This window comes from Canis lupus (assembly GCF_048164855.1).
Source record: "Canis lupus baileyi chromosome 5 unlocalized genomic scaffold, mCanLup2.hap1 SUPER_5_unloc_5, whole genome shotgun sequence".
Lineage (NCBI taxonomy): Eukaryota > Metazoa > Chordata > Mammalia > Carnivora > Canidae > Canis > Canis lupus.
The window spans coordinates 312491-339512 of NW_027326412.1; the positions used below are offsets into that span (position 1 = coordinate 312491).

The window sequence follows — 27022 nt, forward strand, 5'->3', positions numbered from 1 at the left end:
TTTCACCTTCTCAAGTTCAGTGGCTTGATATTGTTGGCATTCAGTCAGCTTATAACTTAGTCTTGTCATCATCCACTTAGCACATGTGACCAACCCGGCACAGACCTTTAAGAAATCTCAAACCTGAAGACATTATTCCAAAAGCTTTATTTTAGAGAAAACACACATTTTGTATACAACACACATCACTGGTCAGCCTAGAAATCTTCTATTCATTTATTCCTCTTCTATTTATTGAGTACCTTCTGTGTACAATTACTATGTAAGTTACTTCCTATGTGAGTTACTATGAAAGTTACTGCTGGAAGAACAGTGGGAAAGCCTGTAAAAGTCCCTGTGTTAGCCTCCTATTGCTGCTGTAACAAATTTTCACATACTTCGTGACTTAAAATAATGCAGATTTAATTTCTTAGGGTTCTGGAGGTGAAAAGACTAAAATAAGTGTGTAGGGTTAAAATCAAGGCGTTGGCAGGGCTGTGTTCCTTCTGGGGGCTGAAGGAAGATCCATTCTTGTCTTCTCCAGCTTCTGGAGGCCACCTACATTCCATAGCTTCTGGCTCTGTGTTACTCTGAACCCTGTTTTCATGTCACGTTGGCTTTTCTGACTTGACCCTCCTGCACATTTCAGAATAGTCTTCCCATCTCAAGATCCTTAACTTAATCCATCTGCATGGTCTCTCTTGCCATGTAAGATAAGGCATTTGTGGGCCTCGGGTGTTAGGATGTGGACATCCGTGGCAAGCCACTAGTCTGCCTCCATGATCTCTATCTTCTTCCTTTTCTAGTGAAATCGTGCTGGTAGTACATCTGAGTCTGAGTCTGTCAGGTTTACTTTTTCTGATGAACTGGCAATACACCACATCTGTTTATCTGCCTTACAATTTAAAATATGTTAGATCAGGTCTTAAGAGGAGAGCAGTTTTTCCAGGGATATCCATATCTAATAAAAACCTAGGTAGCTTAGTTAATGTTGTACGTGGTAGAAATCTATAGAAATATGACTGCCGTAAAAACATCTTAATATTTCTTAAATGCTGACCTAAAAAAATAATTAAAATGGGCAGAAAGACAAATCTAGGAGACCCAGAAATTTCTGATCAGGAAAAGTCCATTTAGAAAAACTGCTTATTATCCTAAAGTAAACCAAATTAGGGGATTTGGAGTGGGAAAACAATCCACAGAGGGAACCTAGTTTGTCTCTCTCTCTTTCTCTTTTTTATAGCTTTTTGTTCATAAGCACAGAGTAGCCAAGAAGATTTCTAACCACTAATTACTGTGGTGTAAACTTTATAAATAAAATAACTTTAGAAATCCCCAAAACATGAATGGTCCTGTAGAACCAGTGATTTTTTTAAAGTTGTCCAACACATTGTTAGAAAAACAAAACCAAAAACTGTGATTGAGTTCATGTAAGTATTCATGTTCTTCCTGGGTATATCATGTTGCTAACTATGGTTGCTAATAAGCCTGGGAACTTAGGGATCTGAGTGTGGACAAATGAGGAAAAGACATGAGCTTTTAACAAGAAGTACTTATATTTTGTGTTTTATAATGAGCCAGAGGGATGATTTGTCAAAATGTCTTATGTTTAACTTCACTAGCATCCAGGTAACCTTAAGATTTTATTTATTTATTTATTTATTTTTATTTCCTAGTGAAACAACAGTCAAGTCAGAAGAAGTTGATAAAGATGGGCAGCCTTTGTTGTTTCTCTCTGTGCCACACATTAAGATCAGGAGCTTGGGGCAGCTGTCACGTTTGCTGCTTATTGCCAAAGACAGAAAGCTGAAGGAAGCACAGGCTTGTATCAAAGGTGATATTTATGCTCCAGTCTATGACTTGAACTTTTAGAAACATAATCATGGGGGAGGGGGAGTTGCAGTCTCTTGAAAAAAGTTCCGTGACCTAAAAGGCAAAAAGTCCTATGTTCGACTTTTTAAAAATGTCATTCATTTTTCTTGGCTGAATGTCATGCTCATATCAAGTTTCTACTTTAAAATGAAAGGCCTAATACTTTACCACTAGCAAGCTTCTAGATTTCTAATTTTAGCATGTGGTTTAAAGAGAGGCTTCCTCACTTCTGGAAAGACCAGAGGCCTGTATCCTCTAAGGTCTACACAGGAGAGAAGACAGATTAGTGGGGCCTGCACCAAACTCCACCCTCTACCCTCAGGCCTGCTGTGACGGATGATGCTCGGTTTCCTCTAAAATGTATGCAGCAAAGATAGCCCAGAGTAATCTCACTTTCCATTGGTCTCAGTAATGTTCCTTTGTAGGTTGCATAGCTTTGTGGAGGTAGTTACATTCACTCAATGGGAAACGTTTTCCTCTTCATTAAGGATGTAGATTTTCATTATTGTCTAAGCATCTAACATGCGTAAAAGAATGTGACCAATTGCCTGGAGCAATTGTTTTCTGAATTTTTCTTATGAGTAGAAATACCTAACAGTACGTAATGGTGTCATATACATGTTTTGCCTGTTTGGAATCATGTGACTAGAAGGACTCAAGCATGAGGTGCCTGGTCTTGCCTCTAATCATTCTTTGCTGTGTCTACTGCTATGACGTGGGAAGATGAACCTTTAAAAAAAATATTCTTTAGGATGTAAATCTTATGAGATGCCTGGGTGGCTCAGCGGTTAAGCGTCTGCCTTCAGCCCAGGGTGTGATCTTGGAGACCCGGGATCAGAGTCCCACATCGGGCTCCTTGCCTGCAGCCTCCTTCTCCCTCTGCCTCTGCCTGTGTCTCTGCCTCTCTCCCTATGACTCTAATGAATGAGTAAATAAATAAAATATTTTTTTAAAAAAAGATGTGAACCTTAGGACAGCAGCCTTTTCTTCTCTCTTGCCTACTCTTCATTATTAGGCTATCTATCTATCTATACCTCATAGCTACCCTGCTGAGGAGGAATGAAATCTTAAGAGTAAAGTTGAATTCAAGGAGGTTGGTAATAGCATTAATTTCAACTTAGTGCATGAACTTAATACATAGACTGGCTGCTATATATCTAGTTTGGCTAAATGTGTATCCTTTGCTGCATTTTGTCCTTTCTGTAAGAGCTCTAGGTACAACTCTTAGTTTTGGGTCCAGATTCCATGGTGCAGGGCAATTTGGGGGGCAGGTTTGTGTCTTTCCCCAGAATTCATATAATACCTTTTTCCATGAGTCTTAATGAGATGACTGCTGTAAGGATGATTGAGATGCTCAAAAAGTAGATGATTCCTAGATCTCTTTTCCCTGCCCCTCCCCTTGTGTGTTTTTTTCTAAGAAGCCCTAAGCCTTTTCTGCTATTTCCTGGTGCCAGAGTCCATCTCCCACTGCAGAGTTAATGCCATCACTGTGCTTCTCTCATTTCAATCAGGTGGAGCTTTCTGAACTAGTCCCATGGGCCTCCTTGTTCAAATACATATATATTTCATCTTATTTAAATTCCTCCTTTCCAAATATGGCTTTGCCCTCTTCTTCCTCACTTGCAACTACATGGTTCTTTGGCTTTCACCAAATTCTGTTTTAACCATCTCTAGAGTCTACTTTCACAGCTATGTCAGCCTTGATCATGAATTAGTATTGGAGTTTTTCACTGTAACTTTGGTATGTGTGTGAGTACTGGCCAGATTTGTTTTTCCAACTTGAACATAAAAAGGCATTGAAAATATAAGCATTGGGATCCCTGGGTGGCGCAACGGTTTAGCGCCTGCCTTTGGCCCAGGGTGCGATCCTGGAGACCCGGGATCGAATCCCACATCGGGCTCCCGGTGCGTGGAGCCTGCTTCTCCCTCTGCCTATGTCTCTGCCTCTCTCTCTCTCACTGTGTGTCTATCATTCATAAATAAATAAATAAATAAATAAATATTAAAAAAAAAGAATATTTCTTAAAAAAAAAAAAAAGAAAATATAAGCATTTTGAGGGATCCCTGGTGGCGCAGCGGTTTGGCGCCTGCCTTTGGCCCAGGGCGCGATCCTGGAGACACAGGATTGAATCCCATGTCGGGCTCCCGGTGCATGGAGCCTGCTTCTCCCTCTGCCTGTGTCTCTGCCTCTCTCTCTCTCTCTCTCTTTCACTGCGTGCCTATCATAAATAAATAAAAAAAATTAAAAAAAAAAGAAAGAAAATATAAGCACTTTGAACAGGTGGAAAAGACTGGTGGTAGATCTTTAGACTGAGAAAACCATGCTGTTTTGGAAAGAAAGCATTTGTGAACACTAAGCCTCAGTGGTTACATACACACACACACACACACGTACACACACACAGTTCTAGTGATGATTCTTCTAAGGAGACCAGTATTTCTCTATCTTCAAATCAATTCTGGATACACTAATTGAATGACCATGCTGGACAATGCCCTACAGTCAATTAAAAAAAAAGAAAAAAAAAGAATGTCTTGTTCTTTGTCTTATTAGAGATATGATATAGATAGATGATACTGCAGTACAAGGTAGAGAATCTCAAGGAGTACAAGAAAGTTCCTAAATGCAGTAGAATCTGAGAAGTTGAGATTAATTCAAATTGGGTCCATGAGAGAAAGCTTAATGAAGGAAGCACATTTGGGTGGGCTTCAGAGGACTTGTTAGTCATTATTTTTCTTACAACAGAAGACAAGAGAATCATTTTTATTTATTTACTTGTTTGATCAGCTAACAGAGATCCTGTAACAAAAATCCTGGGTTTGGATTATAACACGGTGAAAGAAGACACATCCACAGTAAATATTCTTGATAAAATTACCAAAGATGAAGATCCTGAGAGTGAGATAAAGATGAAGGTTGGCATGCTGCTTAAGCAACTGGATCTGCACCTACTGAATCATTCTCTAAAACGTATTTCATTGTGAGTCTTTTTAGAAAAAAGAAACCTCTAAAAGTTAGTTACAAAAAATGCTTTCAGAATTTTTTTAAACATACACAAATTATAGGAGTTGTTATTGATTTAACAGTAGATTTTAGGGTATTGCATGGATATTTCTAATTCTAAAATGTAAAGATTTACTGTTAGCTTTGCTAGAGCTTTCTATGGGGTTTCACCTGATTCTGAGGACATGAAGTGGCCTTGTTATTTTCACTCTCCTCAGACAATTAAATAGATGGTTAAATAGTAATGCAAATATCATGTAGACTTTGTAAGGTTTAAAACTTGTTCATTTTTGTAGTTTTTTTTCTAGTATTATGCTATTACCACTAAGAAATGAAATGAATTTTTAAACGAGTTTATTTAATGTTGCATTAAATATGAATCACTGGTTTCTTGATGTCTTGACAGTGTTGTAAGGCTATAACACAGCTAAAACTAACTGCAACATTTTTGTTGTTGTATAATTTGACTACAATTTTAATTATAAAAAGTGATATTCCTCCTCCCACCAGCCCCCCCCTTGCTAAAATGGTATATTTTCATCTGTTTTCTGGAGATTCTCTTTTAGAGTGTTAAAATGCATTTCTTATCATTCATTTCAGACAAATCTGTTTAAACCCAACAACTGTTAAGAACGATATAGAACTGCTGAAACATTTCTCAGGAAAAGGAGAACAAACTGTCTTGGAATCTATTGACTATACTTCAGGTTTCTATTATTCTCAGATTTGCTTTGTGTTATGTAAAATAATTATTATTTCCAAATGCTTCAATAGCTACATTAGGATTGAGTATTTGAAAAAAACTGTAATCATATTTATTTCTTTTTAAAGATAACATATTTTATTTTTCAGAGCTCCTTTTAATTGATCGATAATTGGTTTCAGATTATGAATTTTCAAATGGATGTCGAGCCCCACCTTGGAGACAAATTCATGGGGAAATTTGTTACGTGCTGGTAAAACCCCATGATGTTGAAACTCTGTGTGTTACTTGTAGTACAGAAGGAGTATTTTTAAATGGCGTAAGTAATTTTTTAAGAACCATGTTGTCTTTGGTGCTTGGCTCCATCTCTGTAAATGCAGGCATGTCTCCAGGACTGAATGCTGATGGCCACAGAAAATGCGATTCTGTTCTGTTGGGTTGAAGCAGATCCCTTTGCTATGTGTTTGCTGAGCAAATCCAAAACCATTTCAGAATGAGCCTCGGTGTTCCCCATTGCAGGTCATTAAATCAGTCTTCTAAGAAATGACCGTCAAAGGAACCCATGCCACTTTATAAAATGAAAACCTCTGTAACGATCAGTTCACTGATTGATTAATTAATTAATTAATTAAACAAGTATTCGGGCAAATAAGAGGTGGCTGAGGTAACACAGAAGCAGTAACTATAGCTTTTGCCCTAAGTGTTGAGAGGACAAAGGGAAGGAATTAAAATGTGGGAGCTTGGAGGAAGCACCCCCAAGAAGCTGGGACCCATGTGTCTGGGGAGGGAGCACCACCAGGCTGTGCTGGTTCCTTAGGGTCTCAGAAGATGTCCTTGCAGAGCTGGGACTTAGACCTCTGAGGAGGGGACCCTGCTTACATTGGTTATGGTCCCTTGGGAGTTCAGAGGGGGGACTCCCACAGAGCTGGGATCCATATCTCTGAAGAATGGTCGCTTCCAGGCTATGCTGGAGCACAGGGGGTCTCATGAAACTGGCACCCAGATGTCAGAGGAGTACAATGCCCAGGAGCTGGTACCTCAGGAGCTCAGAGGAGAGGATCTTTGCAGAACCAGCAGAGCTGAGACCCAGACCTTGGAAGAGGGAGACCTGGTTGGTTTGTAATGGGATTCTAAGGAGTTGTAATGAGCCAGGTTCTGGGAACATAGGGAAAAACCCCTGGGAACTGGAACCAACTGTTGCTACTGGAAGCAGCTGCCACTGCCAGGGTTCACTGCTGGGGACAGGGGACGAGGAGCTGGGAGCAGTCCCTTTCTCCCTCCTCCAGCTTTACAGTCTTCCTTTTACTTGCTGCTAACTGAAGCTGACTAGGGAGAAACACAGCATTCCAGATTCCCACCCCTGAGCACTAAGCAGGGTGGTGGCCTTCTGAATCTTCCACATGAACACATTTTATTTTTTGTCTCATACCTGTTCACTGAACTTACTAGGTGGTCAGCTTTCCCCTTGGCAACCCTGCCCTTGGTGTCTTCAATGTAATGTGGGGCCTCACAGGCAATATCTGCAGGGAGAACCTAAATCCTTAGTGGGGATTCCTCATCACAGGGGACTGTTGGGAGAATTGCTACCTCTTGGTTTGGATTGGCTTCAAAATGTGAGTGCCACTTTCTTGATGACCAGCAAGCATCTCATCTGACTTGCCTTATGGTGCATTTCTTCTCAGCATGATCTTCTCAGATTATATCTGCACAGAGGGGGGAGATGAGCTAAATATGATTTAGCCTTTGTTTTGTTTTGATACTCTAAGAAAGTGAAATTTCCAATCAGAAAATAAGAGACTTTGACCTTCTAGAGTGGGGCAAGGACACTTTGTTCCTATCAAGAGCTACTAATCTACATATACCTTTATTTGATATGGAAATATCTAAGTGTTCCTCTCAATTTCAAGAATGAAAGATAAGGAACATGATTCAATAATTACGACAAAATGCATGGCACGCCTGAGTTATATGGGTGTATATGATGTTTTGTGTATGTGTGTGGTTACGTATATATAAAAAGCACACTATGGGTTTTTATATATACATTTGGTTAAGGCAGAGCCAAATCTTTTCTATTAGGATAGGTGACGAAAGGAAAGAGACAAAAAGAAAGAGGTATGGAGAAAAAGGTTGGAGTGTCAGGTGCTTACATGGAGGTTGTAACTCTAGAAAATAATCCCATAGCAACCTCTTTACACACAGAACAAGAACAGAGTGTGACAAATGGAAACAAGCTTTTCTATGGTGGCATTCTAATCTTGGGACCTTTTATGACTTCATCAGATTCTCTTGAAGTCATAATGTTTTTTTGTGTGTGTGTGTTTTGTTTTTTTTTGCATTAGAGGAGTGCAGAGGGAAGGAAGCTCTCCATTCTTTGCTAACTAGCAAAATGCCCTACATGCATATAGGAGGTACTCAGTAAAAGCATAATGGATGGATGATGGATGGGTGGATGAGTGGATGGACGGACAAATGGATAACTTTAAGAAGGAAGAATTCTGCCCATATTTTTGATGTATAAAAACTGCCACATGGATCCTCAAGAGAAGAAAACAATATGTGGCCTTGGGTTGTGGTGTATTGATCAGGTTCAAATGCTACTACATTAATAATTGCACCAAACTTTTTCTTCCAAAGGGCAAAACAGAAGATGAGGGGGAAATTAATTATGAGAGAAAAAGTGAAATTTATAAAGACCTTGTCACATTTTTAAAAGAAAAATCGGCAAAATTTTCAGAAAATATGTCTAAACAGGTAAGTTTACAGAATCTTGAAATATCATAGCATAGTGTTACTTGACATGTTACCTTCTGTTGAGAATAATTCTATTTTTGGACCCTGTTTATAATTTTTAGAGAGTTTTTCACAATATATTACATAAGAAATATTATAAGTGGAGTACTTCAAGGAAGTTTCTGAACCTCTTTAGGTAATAGGTGTAAAATATGTCAGATTGCTTTCTAAAAAAGCACTTTTTATCTTTCCTTTTGAATTTATAATGCTAAGAACAAAGCAGTCATCCCTGTTAATGAAGCCTAGATGTTTTGATTATTTTTATCTTTTCTGGGCATCCCATGATTACTAACTAGTTGGATTGTCTCAGTAAGTGTGTCAACTGCATATGCATAAGAACTGTACTTCCTCTGTGTCTTGCATGGTTTTTGAAATAGTTTTTGAGGTGGACAAAGGAATCAGTTAATACAGTTATTAAATCTTGATTGAAGCTGATGTGGGTAAGAAGCAATATGCAAGAAATACTAAAGTGATACACTTAAGCCCCAGGCTGATTCTCAAGATGATGTCAATTCCACAAATCCTACATCAGACAGTTTATCAGATCTGTTATTTTCCTTCTGACACTGCCACTTCCAGAGCACTCTATTTTCTTACTATTCTGCTGCTGCTCTTGTCCTGAAACGTCTCTCTGTCATCATCCTGTGAGTTTTTTTCCCCTGGTGTTTGATCACCTATTTCCTGGACTCTAGTTTTCCTTTGTTGTTGTTACAAAATACCTGTACAAAACATAAAATTTGTCATTTTAACTACTTCGAGTGTATCACTGAGTGGCATTAATTATGTGCAGCCATTACTACTGTCCATTTCCAAATCTTTTTCATCATCTCAAACTAAAACTGTTCCCATTAAGCAGTAACCTCCTCATGCCTACTTCCCCAGCTCCTAGGAACCTCTAATCTACTTTTTGGTTTCTCGATTTCTAATCAAATATAAATTTGCCTTTCCTAGGTATTTCAGAGAAGTGGAATCGTAAATTTGTACTTTGGTGCTTGGCTTATTACATTTAGCATAATATGTTCAAGGTCCATCCATGTTGTAGCATGTGTCGGAACTTCATTCCTTTTTGTGGCTGAATAATATTCCATTCGTGTATATAACCACATTTTGTTTATCAGTAAGTCTATTGTTGGACACTTGGGTTGTTTCCACTTTTTGATTATGGTGAAAAATGCTATAAATATTGGCTTACAAGTAACTGAGTCCCTGTTTTAATTTTGGAGGTTACCTAGGAGTGGAATTTCTGTGTCACATGCTAATTCTGTATTTAACTTTTAGAGGAAGTACCAAACTGTACCTAGATTGAACCATTTTATGCTCCTGTAGAAGGATTCCAGCTTCTCCACATTACCACCAATACTTGTTATTTTCTGTGTGTGATTGTGTGTTTTTTTATGATAGATATCCTAGTAAGTATGAAGTATGGTATTCCATTATAGTTTGGATTTCCATTTCCCTAATAGTAATGTTTAGCATATTTCCATATTATTGGGAATTTGTATATTTATTTTAAGAAATGTCTATTCAAGTCCTTTGCCCATTAAAAAATGGGTAGTCTTTTGTTGTTGAGTTGTAGGAATTCTTTATATATTGTGACTATTAATCCCTTATCAGATAGAATATTTGCAGATATTTTCTCCCATTCTGTGGGTTGTCTTCACTCATCTTGATAGTGTTCTTTAATGCACAAACATTTTTAATTTTGATAAAGTCCAACAAATACATTTTTTCTTGCCTATATTTTTGGTATCATAAGAAACCATTGCCAAAGCCAAGGTAATGAAGATTTGCCCTGTTTTCATCTAATAATGTCATGGTGTTATCTCTAAGTCTTTGATTCATTTTGAGTTAAGTTTTGTATAGGGTGTAAGTAAAGTAATGTGCAATTTAATTCTTTTTGCATGTGGATATCCGGTTTTCCGGGCACCATTTGTTGAAGAGATTGTTCTTTCCCCATTGAAAGTTCTTGGTATCCTTGTTGAAAATCAATTTGCCATAGATGTAGAGGTTTATTTTTGGACTCTTTATTCTATTATTTTTTGTCTGCCCTTATACAAGTCCCATACTATTTTGATTATCTTTGTGGTAGTTTTGAAATTGAGAAGTATGACTCCTCAAACTTTGTTCTTGTTTTTTAAAGACTGCTTTAGCTATTTAGGTTCCCTTGACTTTTAGGTTTGGTTTTACCATTTTTGCAAAAAAACAGCATTAGGCTTTTGATTGGGATTACATTGAATTTATAGATTGCTTTGTATAACATTGTTGTCTTAACAATATTATTTCTTCCAATCCATGAACGTGGGGTGTCTTTCCATTTGTTTTTGTTTCCTTTAACTTTTTTTATCAGCAGTGTTTTATAGTTTTCAGTGTCTTCTTTTGCCTCCTTGGTTAAATTTATTTCTAAGCATTATATTCTTTTGGATGCTATTGAATGGAATTGTTTCCTTAATTTCCTTTTTGATTGTTCACTGCTAATGAGGAGAAATGGAACTGTTTTTTTTTTTTTAGTGTTGAAATCAGATCTGGCTTTTGAATGTGAAATTCAAAATCACATCCTGCAACTTTACTGAATTCATTTATTAACTCAGTTTTTTTTTAATCTTTAGGTCTTTCTACATAAAAGATCATGTCATCTGCAAATAGTTTTACTTCTTTTCAATTTGCGTGTTTTTAAATTTCTTTTTCTTTTCTTTTTTTAAGATTTTATTTATTTAACAGAGAGCGAGAAAGAGCGAGCGAGCAGAAGCAGGGGGAGTAGCAGGCAGAGGGAGAGGGAGAGGCAGGCTTCCTAGCCTGCCCGGTGCCGCTTAGATTTCTTTTTCTTGTCTAATTACTATGGCTAGACCTTTTAGGATTTTGCACTGAATAGAAGCAGTGAACACTATCTCCATATTTATTCCTGATATTGGGGGAAAGCTTTCAGGCTTTCACCACTGAATGTGATATTTGCTGTAGGCTTTTCATATATGGTCTTTATTATGTTGAAGTTCCCTTCCATTTAGTTTTCCTTTTGTTGGTATATCCCATCATTTTGGTGGAGCTTCCTGAGTAAAAGAGGCATATAACAGGGAAAAAATTGAGGGTTAGCATATGAAAATATCTTTATTTTTCTCTGTTATTGTTTCTATAATGATAGTTCAAAAACAATTTTTACTTAGAATTTTAGAGGCATTTTTTTCCTACGTGGCCTGTTTTGACTTTTCCCATCTAACAAAGCCTTTAGGATCTCTTATTCCAGATGTTCTGTAATTTTAATGATGATATGGTTGGTGCTGGTTTTGTTTGTTTTTCATTAATGATGACATATGTCCTTCAAAACTAGAAAAATACTTTTTTTGGTATCACATCTTTAATCATTCCTTCTTCTCTGTTCTCTTACTAGTTGGGTGTTGGGCTTCTGAGATTGATCCTCTGATTTTCTTTTCTGTCACCCACCTGCAAATATTCTTTTATTTTCAAAACATTGTACATATCTTTAAAATTTAAGGTCTCATATTTTTAACATTTTATTTCCAGGTGTATATCTCCACAGATCATATGCTTTCATTTCTCTTGGGGTAAAATCTAGGAATAAACAGCAAGATCATATGGTTGCATGCTTAACTTTTTAAGCAATGGGTAAACTGCTTTCCAAAGCGGTGGTAATATTTTACATACACACTGGCAGTGTATGAGACTTCCAGTTCTTCTGTATATTCGTCAATAACTGGTATGGTCAGTCCTCTAATTTTAGACATTCTAATAGGTGTGTGTACTAATATCTCACTGGGTTTTAATTTGCATTTCTTGAATGCATTTTTTCATATGTTTATTTGCCATTTATATATCATATATGTCTGTTAGATCTTTCACCCAGTTTTTTTTTATTGGGTTGTTTGATTTCTTTACTGAGTTGTAAGAGCTCTTTTATATATATTTTTGGCTTACGTAATCTATTAGATATATGGCTTGTAAATATGATCTTCTGGTTGTGGCTTGTCATTTCATTCTCCAATCAGTATATCTTCCAAAGAGCAAATGTCCTCAATTTTAATGAAGTCCAACTTGTTAATTTTTTCTTTATAGTGTTGTATCTCATAAAGCTTTGCCAAACCCAGTATCAGAAAGATTTTCTCCAGTGTTTTTTTCCTAAAAGTTTTCAAATGTTAGGTTTTACATTAAGGCCTTTAAATTTAATTTTTGTACATAATATGAGGTGTGGATCAAAGTTCTTTTTTTTTCTTTTGCATATAAATATCTAGTTTTTCCAGCACCATTTGTTGAAAAAGCCATCCTTTCTCCATTGAATTACTTTTATACCTTTGTCTAAAATCAGTTGTCCGTTTGTATGGGTGTGATCTGTTTGTCTATTTTTATACCAGTAGCACACTCTTTGGATTATTGTAGCTTTATAATAAGTCTGGAAGTCAGGTAGTATATGTCCTTCAATGTTTTCTTTTTCAAACTTGTTTGTCTATTTTACATCTTTTGCATATCCATTAGAATGTTAAGGTCAGCTTGTCAATTTCTTCATAAAAAGCCTGAAAGATTGGATGCCTGGGTGGCTCAGCAGTTGAACGCCTGCATTTGTCCCAGGGCATGATCCTGGTGTCCCGGGATCGAGTCCTACATCAGGCTCTCTGCATGGAGCCTGCTTTTACCTCTCCCAATGTCTCTGCCTCTCTCTCTGTGTCTCTCATGAATAAATAATAAATAAAATCTTTTAAAAAATGCCTGAAAGAATTATGGTTGAGATTATGATGAATCTATAGATCAATTTAGAAAGAGCTAATGTCTTAACAATACTGAGGTTTCCAATCCATGAACAGAGTATGTCTCGCCATTTATTTAGGCCTTCAGTTTCTCAGCAATATTTTGTAATTTTCAATGCACAGGTCTTGCATATATCTCGTGAAACCTACTTATAAATATTTCATATTTTAAGAGTGTTAAAAAAGAAAACCACAGGCCCAAAGTGGCATTACTTAGGCCAAGTCAACACTCAAGAATTATATTATTATATATTATATTATATTATTATTATTTATACCTAAATAACTGCAATTTCAACCACCCAGGAATGTAACTTATAACAAGTCAATTGGAATTTCCTGGTCAATACTAGGATATTTACTGATTTACCCCTTCTGCTTCTCTTAAGAGGGCAACCTTGTCTAAACAATACATTCCTTGCTAATAAATTCCTTTTTTCAAATGGTCTCTCTGCCTTTAAAATTATTTCTTTTGTTTAGCTCAGTGGAACATTTGTCTGCTAGCTACATGGGATGCTGCTGGCTTCATGAATCAATTAATAAAGCTAGTTAGATCTTCAAAGTTGAATCTAACTTCAAAGTTGAATTTTTATTTAAAAAGGCTACGGTTAATGGTAGTTTTAAAATTTTAATTTGTGATTATCTGTTGCTACTATATAAAAATTCACTTGATTTTTATATATCATTTTTATATTCTGAAACATTTACTAGTTTTAGTGTCTGGTTCATAGATCCCAGAGGGTTTCCTATGTATGTGATTATATTGACTGTATATAATGATCATTTTGCCTCTTCCTTTTCAGTCTCAGTGCCTTTTTTTGTCTTTTCTTAATGCATTATCTGGAACCTCCAGCACAGAATTATATAGAAGTAGTCTCTTGCTCCTGGTGGTAAAGGAAAAACTTTCAGTTTCTCATTATTAAGTATGTGTTAGCTGTATATGACATTTATAAGATTGAAGAAGTTCCCCTTTATTTCAGATTGTTGAAAACTTTTATTAGGTATAGATATTGGATAAAAACAGAAAGGGAGACTAACCATAAGAGATTCAACTATAGAGAACAAACTGAGGGTTACTGGAGGGGAGGTGGGTGTGGGGGATGGGAGAATGGGATGTTGGGCATTAAGGGAGGGCATTTGATGTAGTGAACACTGGGTATTATATGCAACTGATGAATCACTAAATTCTACCCCAAAATCAATAATACACTGTATGTTTACTAATTTAAATTTAAATAAAACCAAAACAAAAAGGAATGGATGTTGGATTTTACCAAATGATTACCTATTAAGAAAATTACATGTTTTTTTTTTCTTTCTTAGTTTGTTAATGTAATAAATTACATTGATGAGCTTTAAAAAAATAACCATACATTTCTGGAACAAAGCTCATTTGTTCAGGATGTAGTATCATTTTTATATATTATTGGATCTAACTTGCTAAGATTTTAAGTGTCACATCTATATTTATAAGGTTTTGATGTGTAGTTTTCTTTAATACCTTTGGTTTTGGTTATCAGAGTGATACTGGCCTTATAAAATGAGTTGGGAAGTTTTTTTTTTTCCTCTCCAATTTCTGAAAGAGTTTGTGTAGAATTGATATTGTTTCTTTCTTACATGTTTGGTAGTGAAGCCATCTGGGCCTGGAGTGTCCTTTGTAGGTAAGTTGTTAAACAACAGATTTCAGTGTCTTTACTAGTTTGGGCCAGGCTGGTTATCTGTTTCTTCTTGAGGAAGTTATGGTAATCTTTATTTTTTTTTACTTATTTAAAAAATGATTCTGTTGGAGTAAAGTATACATATACTTTATATATGTATACATATATATATGTAAAGTATACATAACCTTTTGCCATTTTATTTTTTAATTTAAATAATCTCTATCCCAATCTCTATCCCCAGACTTTCAACCCCAAGATCAAGAGCTGCGTGCTCTACTGACTGAGCCAGCCAGGCACCCTGGTAGATTGTCTTTAAAGGAAATTGTCCATTTCATCTATGTCACATGTATTGGTGTAAACTTGTTTATGGTTATTCTTTTATTCATCTTTTAATGTCTGTAGACTATGTAGCTATTGTTACCTCTCTCACTTCTAATATTGGTCATTGGTGTTTTATTTTTTCTTGACTCATCTGGGTAGAGGTCTCTTGATTTTCTGTTTCCTCAGAGACTTAGCTTTTAGTTTCATTGATTTTTCTCTGTGTGTTTTTTTCTACTTCACTTTGGTATTTATTATTTCTTCTCTTCTTTTTACCTTGTGTAAAAAATCATGTGGTTTTTGGTGCTAAGTTCTTTCATATTCTTGCTGATTTTCTATCAGTTGTTGAGAGAGAAGTTTTGAAGTATTCAACTATAATTATGGATTTGTCTAATTTTTCTCTTAGTTCTGTTTTTGTATTTGAAGCTCTGTATATGCATTTAATATTGCTATATCTTCTTGATTGATCATTTTATCATCATGTAATGTCCCTCTCTGTCCTTCATGATTTTCCTTTTTCTGAAGTCTACTTAATTGGATACATTTATAGCCACTCCTGCTTTCTTTTAACCATTGTTTCCATGTTATATCTTTCTTTCCTATTATTTTCTTTTTTAATATAATTTTTTAAAGATTTTATTTATTTATTTTAGACAGAGAAAGTGAGTGAGAGAGTACAAGCGGGGGGAGGGGCAGAGGGAGAAGCAGACTCCCAGCTGAGCAGGGAGCCCAATGTGGGGCTCTATCCCAGGACCCTGTGAGCATGACCTGAGCTGAAGGCAGTTGCTTAACTGACTGAGCCACCCAGCACCCATCTCCCCTATTACTTTCTTTTTTTTTTTTTTTTTTTAAATATTTTTTTTAAATTTTATTTATTTATGATAGTCACATAGAGAGAGAGAGAGAGAGGCAGAGACACAGGCAGAGGGAGAAGCAGGCTCCATGCACCGGGAGCCCGACGTGGGATTCGATCCCGGGTCTCCAGGATCGCGCCCTGGGCCAAAGGCAGGCGCCAAACCGCTGCGCCACCCAGGGATCCCTCCCCTATTACTTTCATGCTACATATATTGTTATATTTGAAGTGAGTTTCTTGTAAACAGCAGATAGTTGAGTCATTTTAAAGATAAATTTGTGTAACTCAATTGATGTATCTACTGATGTGTTTAGATAATATCCATTTAACTATTGATACGTTAGAGCTTACGCTTGCCACTTTACTTTTATTTTGTGTTCCTCCTAGTTTTCATTTTTGTATTCTTTTTCCTGTGGTTTCTGCAGATTACTTGAACATTTTTTAGAATTCTATTTTGATTTATCCATAGTGTTTTTTTTTTATTGGTGTTCAATTTACTAACATACAGAATAACACCCAGTGCCCGTCACCCATTCACTCCCACCCCCCGCCCTCCTCCCCTTCTACCACCCCTAGTTCGTTTCCCAGAGTTAGCAGTCTTAACGTTCTGTCTCCCTTTCTGATATTTCCCACACATTTCTTCTCCCTTCCCTTATATTCCCTTTCACTATTATTTATATTCCCCAAATGAATGAGAACATATAATGTTTGTCCTTCTCCGACTGACTTACTTCACTCAGCATAATACCCTCCAGTTCCATCGACGTTGAAGCAAATGGTGGGTATTTGTCATTTCTAATAGCTGAGTAATATTCCATTGTATACATAAACCACATCTTCTTTATCCATTCATCTTTCGATGGACACCGAGGCTCCTTCCACAGTTTGGCTATCGTGGCCATTGCTGCTAGAAACATCGGGGTGCAGGTGTCCCGGCGTTTCATTGCATTTGTATCTTTGGGGTAAATCCCCAACAGTGCAATTGTTGGGTCGTAGGGCAGGTATATTTTTAACTGTTTGAGGAACCTCCACACAGTTTTCCAGAGTGGCTGCACCAGTTCACATTCCCACCAACAGTGTAAGAGGGTTCCCTTTTCTCCACATCCTCTCCAACATTTGTTGTTTCCTGCCTTGTTAATTTTCCCCATTCTCACTGGTGTGAGGCGGTATCTCATTGTAGTTTTGATTTGTATTTCCCTGATGGCAAGTGATGCAGAGCATTTTCTCATATGCATGTTGGCCATGTCTATGTCTTCCTCTGTGAGATTTCTGTTCATGTCTTTTGCCCATTTCATGATTGGATTGTTTGTTTCTTTGGTGTTGAGTTTGAGAAGTTCTTTATAGATCTTGGAAACTAGCCCTTTATCTGATATGTCATTTGCAAATATCTTCTCCCATTCTGTAGGTTGTCTTTGAGTTTTGTTGACTGTATCCTTTGCTGTGCAAAAGCTTCTTATCTTGATGAAGTCCCAATAGTTCATTTTTGCTTTTGTTTCTCTTGCCTTCGTGGATGTATCTTGCAAGAAGTTACTATGGCCGAGTTCAAAAAGGGTGTTGCCTGTGTTCTTCTCTAGGATTTTGATGGAATCTTGTCTCACATTTAGATCTTTCATCCATTTTGAGTTTATCTTTGTGTATGGTGAAAGAGAGTGGTCTAGTTTCATTCTTCTGCATGTGGATGTCCAATTTTCCCAGCACCATTTATTGAAGAGACTGTCTTTCTTCCAATGGATAGTCTTTCCTCCTTTATCGAATATTAGTTGCCCATAAAGTTCAGGGTCCACTTCTGGATTCTCTATTCTGTTCCACTGATCTATGTGTCTGTTTTTGTGCCAGTACCACACTGTCTTGATGACCACGGCTTTGTAGTACAACCTGAAATCTGGCATTGTGATGCCCCCAGATATGGTTTTCTTTTTTAAAATTCCCCTGGCTATTCGGGGTCTTTTCTGATTCCACACAAATCTTAAAATAATTTGTTCTAACTCTCTGAAGAAAGTCCATGGTATTTTGATAGGGATTGCATTAAACGTGTATATTGCCCTGGGTAACATTGACATTTTCACAATATTAATTCTGCCAATCCATGAGCATGGAATATTTTTCCATCTCTTTGTGTCTTCCTCAATTTCTTTCAGAAGTGTTCTATAGTTTTGAGGGTATAGATCCTTTACATCTTTGGTTAGGTTTATTCCTAGGTATCTTATGCTTTTGGGTGCAATTGTAAATGGGATTGACTCCTTCATTTCTCTTTCTTCAGTCTCATTGTTAGTGTATAGAAATGCCACTGACTTCTGGGCATTGATTTTGTATCCTGTCACGCTACCATATTGCTGTAGGAGTTCTAGCAATCTTGGGGTGGAGACTTTTGGGTTTTCTATGTAGAGTATCATGTCATCGGCGAAGAGGGAGAGTTTGACTTCTTCTTTGCCAATTTGAATGCCTTTAATGTCTTTTTGTTGTCTGATTGCTGAGGCTAGGACTTCCAGTACTATGTTGAACAGCAGTGGTGAGAGTGGACATCCCTGTCTTGTTCCTGATCTTAGGGGAAAGGCTCCCAGTGCTTCCCCATTGAGAATGATATTTGCTGTGGGCTTTTCATAGATGGCTTTTAAGATGTCGAGGAATGTTCCCTCTATCCCTACACTCTGAAGAGTTTTGATCAGGAATGGATGCTGTATTTTGTCAAATGCTTTCTCTGCATCCAATGAGAGGATCATATGGTTCTTGGTTTTTCTCTTGCTGATATGATGAATCACATTGATTGTTTTACGGGTGTTGAACCAGCCTTGTGTCCCAGGGATAAATCCTACTTGGTCATGGTGAATCATTTTCTTAATGTACTCTTGGATCCTATTGGCCAGTATCTTGTTGAGAATTTTTGCATCCATGTTCATCAGGGATATTGGTCTGTAATTCTCCTTTTTGGCGGGGTCTTTGTCTGGCTTTGGAATTAAGGTGATGCTGGCTTCATAGAACGAATTTGGAAGTACTCCATCTCTTTCTATCTTTCCAAACAGCTTTAGGAGAATAGGTATGGTTTCTTCTTTAAACGTTTGATAAAATTCCCCTGGGAAGCCATCTGGCCCTGGACTCTTGTGTCTTGGGAGGTTTTTGATGACTGCTTCAATTTCCTCCCTGGTTATTGGCCTGTTCAGGTTTTCTATTTCTTCCTGTTCCAGTTTTGGTAGTTTGTGGCTTTCCAGGAATGCGTCCATTTCTTCTAGATTGCCTAATTTATTGGCGTATAGCTGTTCATAATATGTTTTTAAAATCGTTTGTATTTCCTTGGTGTTGGTAGTGATCTCTCCTTTCTCATTCATGATTTTATTAATTTGAGTCTTCTCTCTCTTCTTTTTAATAAGGCTGGCTAATGGTTTATCTATCTTATTAATTCTTTCAAAGAACCAACTCCTGGTTCTGTTGATCTGTTCCACAGTTCTTCTGGTCTCGATTTCGTTGAGTTCTGCTCGAATCTTTATTAGCTCCCTTCTTCTCTTGGGTGTAGGATCTATTTGCTGTTTTTTCTCTAGCTCCTTTATGTGTAAGGTTAGCTTTTGTATTTGAGTTCTTTCCAGTTTTTGAATGGATGCTTGTATTGCGATGTATTTCCCCCTTAGGACTGCTTTTGCTGCATCCCAAAGAATTTGAACGGTTGTATCTTCATTCTCATTAGTTTCCATGAATCTTTTTAATTCTTCCTTAATTTCCTGGTTGACCCTTTTATCTTTTAGCAGGATGGTCCTTAACCTCCACGTGTTTGAGGTCCTTCCAAACTTCTTGTTGTGATTTAGTTCTAATTTCATGGCATTATGGTCCGAGAATATGCAGGGGACAATCCCAATCTTTTGGTATCGGTTCAGACCCGATTTGTGACCCAATATGTGGTCTATTCTGGAGAAAGTTCCATGTGCGCTTGAGAAGAATGTGTATTCAGTTGAGTTTGGATGTAAAGTTCTGTAGATATCTGTGAAATCCATCTGGTCCAGTGTATCATTTAAAGCTCTCGTTTCTTTGGAGATGTTGTGCTTAGAAGACCTATCGAGTATAGAAAGAGCTAGATTGAAGTCACCAAGTATAAGTGTATTATTATCTAAGTATTTCTTCACTTTGGTTAATAATTGATTTATATATTTGGCAGCTCCCACATTCGGAGCATATATATTGAGGATTGTTAAGTCCTCTTGTTGAATAGATCCTTTAAGTATGATGTAGTGTCCCTCTTCATCTCTCACTACAGTCTTTGGGGTAAATTTTAGTTTATCTGATATAAGGATGGCTACCCCTGCTTTCTTTTGAGGACCATTCGAATGGTAAATGGTTCTCCAACCTTTTATTTTCAGGCTGTAGGTGTCCTTCTGTCTAAAATGAGTCTCTTGTAGACAGCAAATAGATGGGTCCTGCTTTTTTATCCAGTCTGAAACCCTGCGCCTTTTGATGGGGTCATTAAGCCCGTTCACATTCAGAGTTACTATTGAGAGATATGAGTTTAGTGTCATCATGATATCTATTCAGTCTTTGTTTTTGTGGACTGTTCCACTGAACTTCTTCTTAAAGGGGAATTTTAAGAGTCCCCCTTAAAATTTCTTGCAGAGCTGGTTTGGAGGTCACATATTCTTTTAGTTGCTGCCTGTCTTGGAAGCTCTTTATCTCTCCTTCCATTTTGAATGAGAGCCTTGCCGGATAAAGTATTCTTGGTTGCATGTTCTTCTCATTTAGGACCCTGAATATATCCTGCCAGCCCTTTCTGGCCTGCCAGGTCTCTGTGGAGAGGTCTGCTGTTACCCTAATACTCCTCCCCATAAAAGTCAGGGATTTCTTGTCTCTTGCTGCTTTAAGGATCTTCTCTTTATCTTTGGAATTTGCAAGCTTCACAATTAAATGTCGAGGTGTTGAACGGTTTTTATTGATTTTAGGGGGGGAATCTCTCTATTTCCTGGATCTGAATGCCTGTTTCCCTTCCCAGATTAGGAAAGTTTTCAGCTAGAATTTGTTCAAATACATATTCTGGCCCTCTGTCCCTTTCGGCGCCCTCGGGAACCCCAATTAAACGTAGGTTTTTCTTCCTCAGGCTGTCGTTTATTTCCCTTAATCTATCTTCATGGTCTTTTAATTGTTTGTCTCTTTTTTCCTCAGTTTCCCTCTTTGCTATCAACTTGTCTTCTATGTCACTCACTCGTTCTTCCACTTCGTTAACCCTCGTCGTTAGGACTTCTAGTTTGGATTGCATCTCATTCAATTGATTTTTAATTTCTGCCTGATTAGCTCTAAATTCTGCAGTCATGAAGTCTCTTGAGTCCTTTATACTTTTTTCTAGAGCCACCAGTAGCTGTATAATAGTGCTTCTGAATTGGCTTTCTGACATTGAATTGTAATCCAGATTTTGTAACTCTGTGGGAGAGAGGACTGTTTCTGATTCTTTCTTTTGAGGTGAGGTTTTCCTTCTAGTCAGTTTGCTCAGTGCAGAGTGGCCAAAAGCAAGTTGTATTGGGAAAAGGAGAAAAAGAGAGGAGAGTAAGAAGGAAAGAAAAGAGAAAGAAAAAAAAGGTAAGAAAAAAACGAAAAAAAAAAAAAAAAGAAGAAAAAGAGAAAGAAAAAGAAAGGAGAAAAAAAGGGGGTGGGGGAAGGAAACAAATCAAAAAGCAAAACAAAACAAAAACAAAACAAAAAAACAAAAAAAGAACCACAGGGGAGTATCTTCTGATTCTGTGTACTTTAAGTCCCTTGGCTTCTCCTGGAAGTTGTCCGTCTAGCTGGTGTTCTGGGGGAGGGGCCTGTTGTGCTGATTTTCAGGTGTTAGCAGTTGGGGGAGCTGCTGTGCCCCTGCCCGGTGCAGGGCTCAGGGGGGGTTGTTTACCCCGTGAGGCCGCAGGAGGAACAGCCCCAGTGGCGGGGCAGCTCTGGAAACCTGGATTCAGCTCCGGCAGGAACTCCGTCTGCAGGGCCTGGAGGCTCCGGGGCGGGGCCGCTGATCTGCTCATTCGGGGCAGGAGTGTCCTCGCTGTCCTGGGCCCTCCCGGCCTCTGCCTGTCCCGGGGGGAGGCCGGATCCTGGGCTGTGTCCCGGCGCCCTGTGCTCCGGTGCCTGCGCTGTTGGATTCGAGCTCCCGGGCTGCGCAGCCCCCTCCGCGGAGCTGCCGCCCGAGCCCCTCCGAGCTGCTCCTGGAACCGCGCAGCCCCCTCTGCACGGAGCCTCTTCCTCTGCCCGAGCCCCTCCGAGCTGCTCCCGCCCCGCAGCTCCCTCCGCGGAGCCGCCGCCCGAGCCCCTCCTGGCTGCTCCGGGTCCCGCCGGGTCCCGCCGTGCGCGCTGCAGCCCTTAGGGAGCTCGGCGCACTCTCCTGGGCGCGCAGTTGCTCTGTTCCTGTCCCGGGGAACCCGAGGGCATCCCCGCCCTCCTGGGTCCTGCTCCACCCCCTGGAGCCCCTTTCCCCCGGGAAGGTCGGTGCAGCTCCTGCTCCTCCGGGACGGGGCTCTCCTGTCCTGGGGACACTCGCCCCGGCCTCAGCCTGGCTCCTCGCGGGGCCCCTCCCCCTTGGAGGCCTTTGTTTCTTTATTTCTTTTTCCCCGCCTTCCTACCTTGATAGAAGCGCGAACTCTTCTCACTGTTGCATTCCAGCTGGTCTCTCTTTAAATCTCAGGCCGAATTCATAGATTTTCAGGATGATTGGAAGGTTTTCTAGGTAGTTTGGTGGAGACAGGTGATTTGGAGACCCTACTCTTCCGCCATCTTGCTCCTCTATCCATAGTGTTTTGAATGTACCTCTTTGTAAAGATTTTGCATGTTTGTGGTTACTATGAGTATTGTACCATATATACCTATGTAATCAATTATAATCTACTATTTGACATTATACCAGTTTGAGCAAAGTACAGAAACCATGTCGCCTTCAAACAATAATTGTGTATGACTTAATCCCTTGCAACTCCCTGAGATGTCACACAAAAAAACTGTCAGCATAGTCTTTCTTTACAAATATACTATGAGAATTTATGTCATTTCTCTTTCAACATAAACTTCTTGCAAAAGCTATAATACTATTACACTGATGGGACTGAAAAAATAAATACAATTTTAGTAACCAAAAAAAAAAAAAAAGTATCTTCTTTTAAGTCCCTTTACCTCTCTCATTTGTAATTGTCTTTATTTCCTCCATATTCATTGCTAACTGTATAAGACAGCATTATGTTTTGCTTCAAACATCAAACTTCATTTAAAAAACTCAAAAGCAGAATGAATGTCTTTTGTATTTACCTACACTTTTATTCTTTTCCATTGTTTTTCTTTTTTTGCTGTTGCAAGTTTCTTCTTTTATCATAGTCTTTCTGTTTAAGAACTTACTCTTTTAGGTTAAGTTTGTTGATGACAGCTTCTCTTCATTTTCCCTCATCTGAGAATTTCTTGACCTCCCCTTCATTTCTGAAGGAATATTTTCACTGGATATAGTATCCCAGGCTGACAATTCTTTACTTCCAGTGTTTAAAAAATGTTTCTTCTGGCTTCCATGATTATCTGTTATTATTTTAATTGTTTTCCTCTTAAAAGCAAAATATTGTTTATGTCTCATGGCTGTTAAGAATTTTCCTTGTCTTTAGTTTGTCGAGTTTGATTTTTGTGTGTGTGTCTTGGCATGGATAACTTTGTTTGTTTGTTTAGGGTTTCCTCAGCTTCTTGAATCTTAGATTTATGTCTTTTTCCAAGTTTGAGAAAATTTCAAATCTTGTTAGAATACATTTTTAGTCTGACTCCCTTCCTCTTCTCTTTCTGTTACTCTGATGACATGAATTTTGGAATTTTTGTTGTGGCCTCACAGATCTTGAGGTTCTATCATTTTTTTTTGCAATGAATTTTCCCTTCTTTATTCATACTGAGTAATTTAATGGAAGGTCATGGATTCTTCCCCTCTGTCCTCTCCATCATATTGTTAGGCCTATCCAGTGAGGTTTTTTTTTTTTTTTTGGTTCATAAATTTCAGTTTCAAAATTTCTTTTTGAAAAAAAAATAATAAAAAAAATAAATAAATAAAAATAAAATAAAATAAAAAAATTTCTTTTTGGTTCTTCTTCATGTCTTTTATTTACTTGTTGAGGCTTTTTAGTTTGTTTTAAGTCTTGAAAATTGCTCACTGAAGCATTTTTATGATGGCAGCTTTAAATTCATATCAAATTATTCCAACATCTATTTCATCTTGGTATAAACATTATTCCTACATTATCCTTTCTCATTCAAGTTGTGATCTTTCTGGTTCTTGGTAGGATGAATGATCTTTTATTGTCTTGGACATTTGGGGCATTATGTTGTGAAACTATGGATTTTATTTAGATCTTTTGTTTTAGCAGGCCTTCTCTGGTACTTTGCTGGTGGAGTCTGGAGGTCCTGCAAGATCTGAGTTCTTCACTTTCCATTGACAACTCTGGTGGAATAGTATGCTTCATTACCGTTGGACAGGGGTGGAAGTTCAGTTCCTATGAAGCCTCTGCTGACACTACCTTGGCTGATAGGGAGGGAGAGTGCCTTCTTACATGCTTCCCATGGGGCCTCCACTTAACCCATGGGAGATGAGCCCATTGCTGCTTTGAGGTGGTGATTTTATTGCATTTCTTGAGATGATTGCACGATTATCCTTCTTTTGTCTGTTGATGACTTTTTTGAGTAATTCTGGAGTAAATCCCAATTCATCATTATGTCTTACCCTATTTGACATTACTGGATGAAATTTGATAGTATTTTACTGAGGATATTTGCATCTATAATCATGAAAGATATGGGTTAGTAGTTATTTTTTAACATCTTTATCTGGTGTTGGTAGCTGGGTAATGTGGCCTCAGAAAATGAATTGGGAAATATTCACTTACTTTTCTTCTTTCTAGAATTCTTCATACAAATTAGATATTATTCCTTTCTTAAATATTTGATACAATTCACCAGTGAAGCCATCTGTGCCTGTAGCTTTCTTTATTGGAATGTTTTTATATTGAGAATTTGATTTCTTTAATAGATATAGAGCTAGTCCAGTTTCTTCTTCTTGAGCCTTGGTAGTTTGTGTGTTTCAGTGAATTCTTACATTTTATCCAACTTATCTAATTTATTGGCATCAAGTATGACATTCCATTATTATCCTTTAATGTCTGGAAGATCTTTTGTGATGACTGCTCTTTCAATTCTGATATGGATCATTTGAGTCTTCTCTCTTTTTATTCTTGATTAATCTGAAAAGAAGTGGTTGATTTTATTTAAAGAACAGTTATTTGTTTCATTGATTTTTTTGGCTGCTTTCCTTTTTATTTGATTTCTGCTCTTGATGATTTTATTTTCCTTCTGATTTTTTTGGGTTTAATTTGCTCTTATTTAATCTCTTAATTTGGAAGTTTAGCCATTCATTTGAGACCTTTATTTTTTCTACTATAAAGTTTTATCCTGTAAATTTCTATATGAACACTACATGAACTACATCCCATAGATTTTGATATGTTTTCAGGCACATTAATATATCTGAAGATTTTCTAGTTATCTTTCTTTTACTGGTTTCTGGTTTAATTCCATTGAATTAAGAGAAGGTTTTTCTTTTTTTTTCCATATGATTTTAGTCCTTTTAGCTTTGTAGATGTTTGTTTTATGGACCAAAATGTGGTCAATTTTGGTGATTTCTTTTTTGTTCGAGAGGAGTATGTGTCCTGCTGCCATTGGGTAGTATGTTCTATAATTGTCAGTTTTGTCAATGTAATTGATAGTATTGCTCAGTTCTCTATATTATTAATTTTTGTGTGCTTATTTTATTGATTACTGAAAGAGGAGTTTTTGAAGTCTCATAATTGTGGGCTTATCTATTTTTCTTTTTAGTTACATTTTTTTCTAAATGTACTTTGAAGTTCTGTTGTTTGGTGAATATACAATAAGAGTTGTGTTGACTGTCATTATGTGTCTCCCTTTTTAGGTCTGATAATATTTTGTTTTTAAGTCCATTTTGTTTGATTTTAATGTAACCATTCCTGCATTTTTTGATTATTGGTCGTATGGAAAGTGGGTTTTTAAATACCTTTTTCATCCAATTCAATCCAGTTTCTTTTAACTGAAGTTTTAAATCATTTTTATTTAATGTAACTAGGGATTGATTTGAATTTAAATTTACTAATTTGCTACTTGTTTCTTTTTTGTCTCATTTGTTCTTTGTTATTTTTTCTCTCTTTTCCTGCCCTTTTTGTATTAATTGAGCCTTTAAAAATGATTGTTTTATTTATGCTTTTTGTCAGTTATGCTTCTTAAAAGTTTCATGATGACTGCCTTAAGGCTCATAATGTATATCTCTAATTTATCCTACCCACCTTTAAATACTGTTTTACCATTTCACAAAGACTTTAAGAACTTACCACAGTAACCTTCAGTGCCTCTCCCTACCCTTGGCAGTATTGTCATGCATTTTACTTTTGTATGCTATTAACCCCTCAACACAACGATACTATTTTTACATTAGAGAATCAATTACATTTTAGAATGATTAAAAATAATATGAGGAGTCTTTTATATTTTTACCATTTCTACAGATTTTCATTTCTTTGTATAGATGTGGTATAGTCCTCTTTCTGGTATGTTATTCCTTCTGAATGAAGAACTTCATCGCCATTTCTTTAGCACAGGCCTTCCGGAAGTGAACAAGAATTCTCTGGTTTTGATCATCTATGAAAGTCTTTATTTTGCCCTTATTTTTGAAAGCTTTTTTTTTTTTTTTAATCTCTATTTAGAATTTTGGGTTGGCAGGTCTTTTTTAAAAAAAAATATTTTAAAGATGTCATTCTCTTTTCCTTTGGCTTGCATTGTTTCTGATAAGTCTTTCTTAATAATTATATTTCTTCCTCTGTCATGTGTCTTTTAAATATAATGACTTCCTCTGTCATGTGTCTTTTATCTCTGGCTAACTGCAAAATATGCTTTTAATCCTTTGTTTCAGAAATTTATACATGATGTGTCCCAGTCAATATAGCATCTGAGTTTAGATATTTTTTTAAAAGATTTTATTTATTCATGAAAGACACACAGAGAGAGGCAGAGACATAGGCAGAGGGAGAAGCAGGCCCCTTGCGGGGAGCCTGATGT

At 37.3% G+C, this 27022-nt stretch overlaps 1 protein-coding gene and 1 long non-coding RNA gene across 15 annotated transcripts in view; one reads left to right on the top strand and one right to left on the bottom strand.

The window, feature by feature from the left end:
* LOC140629442 (outer dynein arm-docking complex subunit 2-like) overlaps positions 1-27022 on the top strand; it is a 150382-nt gene that overhangs the window by 47273 nt on the left and 76087 nt on the right. For 11 of the 12 annotated variants that reach the window (XM_072818919.1, XM_072818915.1, XM_072818920.1 and 8 more), the window contains 5 exons: positions 1656-1813; positions 4640-4832; positions 5456-5562; positions 5741-5877; positions 8196-8312. In XM_072818919.1, coding sequence (XP_072675020.1) covers positions 1656-1813; positions 4640-4832; positions 5456-5562; positions 5741-5877; positions 8196-8312 — 712 coding nt within the window. The remainder of the gene's footprint in view (positions 1-1655; positions 1814-4639; positions 4833-5455; positions 5563-5740; positions 5878-8195; positions 8313-27022) is intronic. The other variant, XM_072818925.1, reaches the window with a different exon arrangement.
* Positions 5767-7799, bottom strand: LOC140629443 (uncharacterized). Of its 3 annotated transcripts, none has more exons than XR_012027283.1 (3): positions 7709-7799; positions 7146-7261; positions 5767-6025 (listed from the first exon to the last, which is right to left on the bottom strand). It is a non-coding gene; the product is annotated as an uncharacterized lncRNA (long non-coding RNA). The 3 variants fall into 3 exon arrangements; XR_012027282.1 differs by having other exon boundaries at positions 6988-7261; XR_012027281.1 differs by having other exon boundaries at positions 6596-7261.